We start from the raw sequence: 8,997 nt of genomic DNA, 5'->3' as shown, positions 1-8,997 counted from the left end.
CATACAGAATTTTTATTTGAAGAGATTAGAAAAGAAAAAGAAACGGTGTGTGAGAAAGTGTGAGACACACTTTCATTCTCCTTTTGAAAAACTGATTGAGAGACCACACATCTTGGGTGCAAAGTGGAATTGGAGTGAAGATTATAAGTGTTTCCAAGTGCTTCTAATCTTTGTTTTGAATTTCTCCACACCAAGGTACGCTATTTTGTTCTTAAATTCTGAAATTTACATTGTGCACGTTATCAATCATGAATGAAATAGATCCTAGTTCGTTGCTTCCGCTGTGGGTTTTGCATGAGATGCAAAGCCAGAATTTTTCCTTCATCTTGATCTCCTCTGTATCCGGGTGGGTTTTGGATGATCCCCAAGCTAATAAATCAGCACCACACATCTCAATTTTCCTTTTTGCTATAGCTATTGCCGTTGCCTCAACACTTGCTTTCTCCCAAGCACCTTTAATCACAGACTCACAATCCTCCCAAAGTAACCAGGATTATTTGAATTTGAACTCGTGGCATCCTTTTTGGTCTCCATTTTGCTGCACTCTTCATTTGGAGAATAATTGGAATATGATCAAAAGCATGAGATCATAGATGTGTTACAGTTGAAAGTGGAAACTTATCTCTCCATGCCGCATTACTTATCGCCCGATCAAGTCTCTCTGATGTAGAACACAATTTACTGTTTAATTATTGTAATTTATTATTTTTGGTATTTTTATGTAAAAACGTTATTTTAGGTTTAGGTGATTTATTTCCTTATTTTTAGGTGCATTTAATGCTTTTAGGTCAAATTTGATTCCTGATATGGTAAGGTATCAATTAGGAGTTATTTTAGAATATATTTTCTTGTCTGTCAAGTTTTATGGTGCCCTTAAATAGGCTCTGAAGTTTGTAAACGTTTTTCAGAATATTATTGAATAAAAATCAGAAAAGGTGAGGCTTTGCTCTCTTTTGGTTCTTCAAGAACTGTGAACTTATCAAGGATTCTTCCTTGTGGCGTTCAAACTTTATACCTTTGGTTCGTGATTCTTTACAATCATTGGGTCAAGGTCAACTTATACCTTTTGGTTCGCGTTTTGATTATAAACGTTGGGTCAGGGTTTCTATCATAAATCGAGTTTTTAGCTTTCCTGGGTTAAATATTCCAATATTTTTGTTGGGTCTCAAAGCGTGTCGATTGAGGTTCGCATCACTCTCCTTGGTGTTTGCTGCCTCTGGCCTCCTATTATTCCAAGTATATGGGTAACCCTTAAAACCCAAATCCATTAGATTAGCTGACTCCAAAGCTTCTCTAAAATGATCCATCAGCCTTGTTGAGGTGGGGTTTGGCTAAGCTTTTCCGTCGAGCTAAGAATGGCGTTAAAATCACCAATGCAAACCCACCGACCATCACAAAATTTTTCTAATAATTAAGCATAGCCCAAGACTTACCTCGTTGACTAGCTTCCGGCCAACCGTAAAAGCCGGTAAGGAACCAGCTGTGCCTTTCTTCCTCATTGACCTTTACCATAATGTGATTGGCGGTGTAATTTATCAAGTCCGTTCACACCTCCTCCTTCCACATCATAGCTAAGCCACCGCCTAAGTTTGGATTCTTGACTACAATTTTATTAGGAAAAGGCAATGCTTCATAGAAATTATCCAGTCCCTCCTTGTCTAATCTGGTCTCCATCAGAAAGCAAACCTTGGGAGCTTGATCCCTCACAAGCTTGCGAAGGTTTTGAACTGTCCAAGGGTTCCCAAGCCCTTGGCAGTTCCAGCTTAATATTTTCATTGCTTCCGGCAAGGGTGGCCCTCCACCCCCGCCGTTTCTTCATTAGCATGATCATCCTTCAGCATCCCACTCTGTTCTCTTCTGCTTTGTTTTGATGGTTTCTCGTGAAATTCCTCAATCAGATCATACGAAGCCCTTCTTTTCCCAAGTTGTGCCAACGAGCTGTTAGTGTCCTCATTAGTTGGCCCATGCTCCATTCGGACCATCCTACTCCATTTGGGCTTGACTGTTGTTGAGTGCAGCCCACTACTTAACTGCACATGATCAGTAGAAACAGGCACGTGATCACAGTCAATGTTCGAATTTGAAACACCAAAAACGTTACATGCAGGATGTGATGCTTCACTTTCCTTAGAGCATCCACAGCAGTGGAGCTAAAAATTTAGCTTTTTAGCTCCACAAAAGTTACTTTATCTATTTTAGCTATTCATTTTGCAAAACATGCTGCAGCAGTGGATCTATTTTAACTTTCAACGCAATAAAATAATATAAACATCACAATAAAATAATACATCTTCTACAATAAAATAATACAAATACACAGTCACCACAAACCAAACCCAGGAACCCGAAAATCCAACAACCCAAAACTGAAACTCACCTCGCCGGTACGCCGAAACCCACCACACCAATACGCCGGAACCCACACCGAGACGCCGAAACCCACCACGCCGAGACGCCGGAACCCACGCCGAGACGCCGAAACACACCACGAAGCCCACCACGCCGAGACGCCGAAACCCACCACGCCGATACGCCGAAACCCTCGCCGGTACGCCGAAACCCACCACACCAATACGCCGGAACCCACACCGAGACGCCGAAACCCACCACGCCGAGACGCCGGAACCCACGCCGAGACGCCGAAACACACCACGAAGCCCACCACGCCGAGACGCCGAAACCCACCACGAAGCCCACCACGCCGATACGCCGAAACCCACGCCGGTACGCCGAAACCCACCACTCCGATCCACAAGCAAGCACTCCAGTCCACGGAAAGCCACTTCGATCCACGAGGCCGGAGCACAATCCACAACCCAACGACGGTGAGCTTCAGAGAGGCCGGTGAGCTTCAGAGAAGGAGAGACTGAAATGGAATTTCCGGAGTGACTGAAGCGAGGAGAGAGAGCGTGAAATGAAAGAGGGAGTCTGTGACCGAATAAAATAGTATTTTTTTTTTATAACTTTCAGCTACAGTGCTCATGTAGTGATACATGAGCACTGTAGCGCAAAGCTAAAAAAATTTAGCTTTGCCTCCACTGCTGTGTATGGCATTTTGTGGTTTGAGTGGAGCTAAAATAGCAATATAGCTATTTAGCTCCACTGCTGTGAATGCTCTTATGGAGCATATTCTCCTCTTGAGTAACGGAAAAATATTGCTGAATATCCGGGGAAATCCCTGAAATCACGCTTCCCTCATTACTACCATTCTTCCATACATTTTCTGTATTAACTCCTGCCATCGCCGGTGATGTTCCCGACCTCTGTGGTCTACCCCTTTCTTCACTCTCTACCTCCTCATCACCATCCTCTCTAGTAGTTGACATCGGTGGGCTTGCCGTATTCCGTTTTGTAGGTGATCGTGGACTTCCACCTAGTGCACGCAACCAATCTCCATACTGACATCTCACTTCACCCTCCTTTTTGGTCACAGCAAAATGGATCGTACAATGCCGTAGATCATGCCCAAGAAGACCACAATGATGGCAGAACAACGGTAACCTCTCGTATTTAAAATTGCACCTTGTGCGGTGTCCTTTTGAACCCGCCAGAAAACACCCCCGCCGAATTGGCTTTGAGATGGGTAGTGCCACTCGAACTCGTATAAACATATTCTGATCATCTTAGTTTTTTCTTTTTTCCACTTCTTCCACTATGCCTAGCCTGCTTCCCACGTCCTCTGCAACTTAAGGCGAAAACATATCGAGTGAAGCATCCCAAATCTGCACCCACAGAGAAGCATGTTCCATACGGATATTTTTTGACGTCATGCCCTTGCTCCATCTTTTAAGCATGAGGAGTTGATTATCAAAAGTCCACGGTCCATTACGAAGTATTCGTTCCATGTCAAACTCCGAGCTAAATTTGAATTGAAACAGATTAGACCCTACGTTAAGGATCTGTAATCCTTCATTCTGCCCCCATGCTCTTCTCATGGTGTTTTTTGCAGCCCTCTTATTGAAAGGTTTGCAAGTTAGGAACTTCCCAATCAAACTCAGATTGCGACTTTCAATTTCCATCAGTCTTCCTTCATCTGAGATCTCAATAGTCTCTTCTTTGTCTGTTGTCAACTTCATGTTTTCTAGGCTATCAATTGCGTCTTCTGCCATGGGCAGTCAACGGAAAAGGACAGGGAGGTTATTAGAATAGAATAGAGAAATAAAATCTAAAGACAAAACCCTAAGGTAGCCCTAGGGAGAGAAAGCTCGTCAATATGAGTGTATGAATTATTTAGTGTGTGTATATATATATATATTTGCAGCCAACATGTCCGGATATGAAAAAATCAATTTTCTTATGGGCACTATTTTTATGTAAAAGGAAAACTCCCTACGTATTGGATAAGTACAAATTCTAGTTTCATGAAAATAATATATCCATGTATATACTATATAAGAGGTGCTACGTCCACAACATTTTTACAACAATTTTACAACAAATCATGGTGGTTAGTTGTTATAGGTTCAAATTTGAATTTAATGCTAAGATTACTTTTTTGTCCCAACAATAACAACCAGTAACAACTTGCCACTTAGGATTTGTTGTAAAAATGTTGTAAAAATGTTGTGGACATATCATTTCTCATGCTATATTTCTAGGTAAAAGAAAAATACTATTGAGAGCTTCTATCCTACATATAGTGTAGGCTTGTAAGAATAATCAGTGAAAATGGCTGAGTTATTGTATCCCGGGGGCGGCATGTATAATGTTTGGTCTTCTACACTGGAAATTCCGTAGACGCGTATATCGTCTCAAGACAATGACTTGGTCCACGTCTCAACCCCGCTATCTAAACACAAATATAAATTGATGGTAATTTGCTTCTAAAGTTATGAGACTACTTTGAATTATCATCGATGTAATATCTCTCCATTGTTCTCTAATTTTATAGTAAATTATAATTTATGTAATATGTGATTATTTGATTGATATTTTGAAGTTTTTTATTTGTTAATTATTGTTCTTAGGAACAACAAAAGGTACCATACCTTAAGGGGGGCGTTTGATTCGCTTGATATTACGTCAAAGTGTAAAGTTGCATTTTTGTAACGTTAGATTCATGGAATCTCATTAAAAGATTGTAACATCACAATGTTGGTTCATTAGTTACATTCCAAAAATGTAACTAATGAATTTACACAAATATCCTTTAAAATAATAAATAATTTTTTTAATAAAAACACACAAAATAACAAAACATAATTGTACTTCACTTTCTTCCACTTTTTCAACAACCAAACAATGACAACTCGATTTTTTCTCTCCAACCAATCAATGACAAAAAGATCTAACTATGAAAAACAATAATAAATCTAAAGCAGTCAGATCAATCACGCAAATTTGACATCTCATTGAAATATAACAAAAAATGGAAATTAAATCTAGATTTAAAGATTTAAAAACCAATATAATAGAACTTGACCTAATATCGCCTTCTTCATCAAATCAGACTTGATTAACGAACATCATTAGTGGCAGTGACACCAACATCGAACTCGAATCTCTCCATTAGAACCATCGTCTCTCCCATCACCATTGCTCTGAACACCTTAATGAATGCCAGCACGTGGAAAAACAACAACATGAAGAGTGAAACCTAGTGAAAACGTTCAAATCGCAGCAAAATAATGCGATTAGGTTTCACTGAGAAAGAATCACTCCCTTTACTAGTCTAGTGGCAGTGATACCATCTCCCTTGGACTTGAGGATGCAATTGGAGCAAAGATTTGAGCTAGGCTAGGGTTTGAATTAAGGAAGAGAAAGGAGGGATGGCTAGGGTTTTAGTTTTCATATTTTAAGTTTGTGAAAAATATATAAAAGGGGCAATTTTGTATTTAAAATTTATTGGTATAGACAATTTTGTCAATTTAATAAATTATAACACTTTTTTGAAAGTAATAAATTACCTATTCATTAGTTATAATTTAATAATTTAATAAAATAAATTATAACACTTTAATAAATAGGTAATGTAAGATTATCCCCATTTATTAAATAGGTAATGCTATATATTTTGTAATCTTAGAAAAAATCAAATAAACTAAATATCTTAATGTCATATTAAGGTAATGTACATCACATCAAGATCGTCACATTATGTCAAACCAAGCACTTTAAGGGTGGTTTGCTAGACATAAAGGTCGTCATTTCTTGGGACAAATTTCTTTAAATAGCGTTTCCAGTTACAGTTACCTACCTAGCGTAAAAAATAATCAAATCTTTGGCTATTGAGGATGGCCACTAAGAGCATCCACAGTAGATGTGCCAAATGCCAAATATTTGGCACATTTGGCACACCAAACACCAAAAAACCCCTTTTATCAGATGTGCTAAATGTGTAAAATTTTTGCAACACGCTACAGTGCCTTCACAATTTGGCACGGTATGGACAAACAATGGCAAAATATATATTGTTATTTTATTCCCATTTTCTCTCTCCTCATCACAAATATCTCTCTCTCTCTCTCTCTCTCTCTCTGTCTTTTCTATTCGTCTTCCACAGCACACCGATCACCAAAGGCCACCACTCAACGCCGCCGATCTCACCAAAGACCACCACTTGACGCAGCCGACCATCTGTCTTCTCTATTCCGCTTCGGGTTCTTTTTTTTTTTCTTTTTTTTTTTTTTCTGTTCATGTTTTTTGGCTGTGGTTTGATGGGTGGGTTCAGATGGGCAGATCGGTGGTGGGTGGGTTCGGGTTATGGGTTATGGCGGTGGGTGGGTTGAGTTTCATGGGTTGTGGGTTATGGAGGTGGGTGGGTTGAGATGGTGATGGGCAGATTGGTGGTGGTGGGTGGGTCGGCTGGTGATGGGTGAATCGGTGATGGCGAATCAATGGTGGTGCCGATCTCTGTTCTGATTTGTTTTTGTTTTTGTTTTTTTGTTTTGGTGGTTGTGATTTGATGGTGGATTCTACGGCGGTTGTTGGTTGATTTTGGTGGTTGTGTGTGTGTGTGTGTGTGTGTTTTTTTTTTTTTTTTTGGTGATTGTGGCCTTAACAATTTTTATGGTTGTTGTTGTAGTTGCTGTTGTTGGTGTTGTTGATGATGATGATGGGGAGGAATTTAATATATTATTTTAATGTGTTGTAAATATTATTTTAATGTATAGAATTGAAAAATAAAATATCTGATAAATGGGATGTTGTAAAATGATGTGGTAAAATAATAAAGTAGGCTTTTGGTGTGTCAAAATGACATTTTTTTTTTTGCAACATCTGCTACAGATGCTCTAATGGTCTTGTCCTCGTTAGTTCATACAATCACGAGGAGAAGTTAAATCCATCCTTGTCAATTATCACGGCTTGGGCGCTATCCTTTCAACAATTGTTTGATAAAGATGAGTTTTATATTTAATAAATTTTTGAACCGGAGGAAAAGTGCTGAATTTGAATAAAAAGGGAAATGTTAGAAAATGGTTGGGTATTTGTTTATAAGCTATTTTTAGAAATATTTTATGAAAAAAATGATAAAACAATTAATTTTGTTGATATATTTTAACATTTCTAATAAAAATGATGTCAAAACTTTCCTCATATGGTTTATTAACAATTAATCTAAGGGCATCTGTTAAAATGATCCTATAATAAAGACTTCATCCAAGGAAAGCCAATAATTAATTAAGAGTAAATTATAAAGTTGGTTATTATCCTTTACACCATTTGTCAATTCGGTTCCTAACTTTTTAGTTGTGTCAATTTGGTCCCTAATCTTTTTAGTGTTGTGTCAATTTGGTTCCTGTCCTTGTCCTATAGATGGAAAATTATGACGTGTCAAACGGAATACAAAAATTGTTTTTTCATTATCCACCTCAATTTAAAAAAAAAAAAAACAAAATTTCTATTCATAATTAAGCTTGGGAAAAATTCTAAAATCCCTAACTTTCTCTTCCTCAGAAGATTACATCTCCCTCTCTTCTCCCTCACCCTCACTTTCACTTAAGAGAGTCAAGATCTGAAGTCATGAACCTGTGATTGACCACCCCATATGGTACATCAACACCGTTGTTCTCCAACAATTTATTATTTATTCTATCAAGGCGTGTAAGTATAGAATAAAGGAGGGGTTGATATATGGGACGGAGTGCTTGGTTTGCTTGAGTGAGTTTGAAGAAGATGAAGTCTTAGACTTTTGCCCAAGTGTTGTCATGCTTTTCATGTACCTTGCATAGATATATACCTGGTTAAGATCAAACAAGAATTGTCGGATTTTTTTTGAAAATAACTATAAAAACCAAACTATATTATTAGTCAATCAAGGTTTGAAACTATTTTGTTATTTAACAAATCGAGTCCTTTGGACTCGATTTTGGAGTGCTAAATCGACTATACTGAACTCGATTTCAACATTGTCTGCAGATGATGTGGATACTTGGTCCACGTAGGCATTGAACTTGAGTCTAATGGACTCGAATTCTGTCAAATAGAAAATCGAGTCCGTAGGACTCGATTTGGTTGTTCGTCTACTTCAACATCTGCAGACAAACTGCCTTCTTTTTCCAAGCCCAAAAACCCATGAACAAAACCAAATACAAAACCCAAAACAAAAACCTGATCGGATCGGATTTCCCTTGCTTGAAGCTTTCGCCGCCTGGGTTGCTTCTCCTCGACAAACTTACCGAGTGATGCTTGCTTGGTTCTCACTTCGAATCCAAAGCCCCGACTGCGATGGACTGCCGAGCTCCACGAGAGGTCCGTGGACGCTGTGACCTAGCTCGGCGACCCTGACAATACGGTAGCAACATCACTGGAGCGACAGTAAGAAACCACACCCACATTAAGTCCGACGTGTTCAGCCTTCGCTGCCATCGCCTGAAGCATTCGCCACCTGGGTTGCTTCGTTCTCTGGTGCTTCGTTCATCGGTATTGCTGGGTATTGATAGGTAACGAAATCGAGCGTTACAAACTCGATTTTCTGGGTACCAAAATCAAGCACTACAGACTCGATTTTCATGCCTATGTGGACCAAGTATCCACATTAGTTGCGGACGATGTTGA

General features: G+C 39.0%; 1 protein-coding gene across 1 annotated transcript; it reads right to left on the bottom strand.

Annotated features, from left to right (window-relative positions):
• Nucleotides 1–3,686: 3,686 nt before the first annotated feature.
• On the bottom strand, nt 3,687–4,109 carry LOC142628856 (uncharacterized). Its single transcript, XM_075802894.1, has one exon. The coding sequence runs from the start codon at nt 4,107–4,109 to the stop codon at nt 3,687–3,689; it is 423 nt and encodes a 140-aa protein (XP_075659009.1).
• Nucleotides 4,110–8,997: the final 4,888 nt, after the last annotated feature.

The sequence above is a fragment of the Castanea sativa genome, chromosome 3 (genome assembly GCF_040712315.1).
Source record: "Castanea sativa cultivar Marrone di Chiusa Pesio chromosome 3, ASM4071231v1".
NCBI lineage: Eukaryota > Viridiplantae > Streptophyta > Magnoliopsida > Fagales > Fagaceae > Castanea > Castanea sativa.
This window is presented reverse-complemented; position numbering and strand designations above follow the sequence as displayed.

Excerpts from the sequence above, each read along its gene's own strand:
- LOC142628856 (XM_075802894.1), bottom strand. The coding sequence starts at position 4,109 with ATGGCAGAAGACGCAATTGATAGCCTAGAAAACATGAAGTTGACAACA.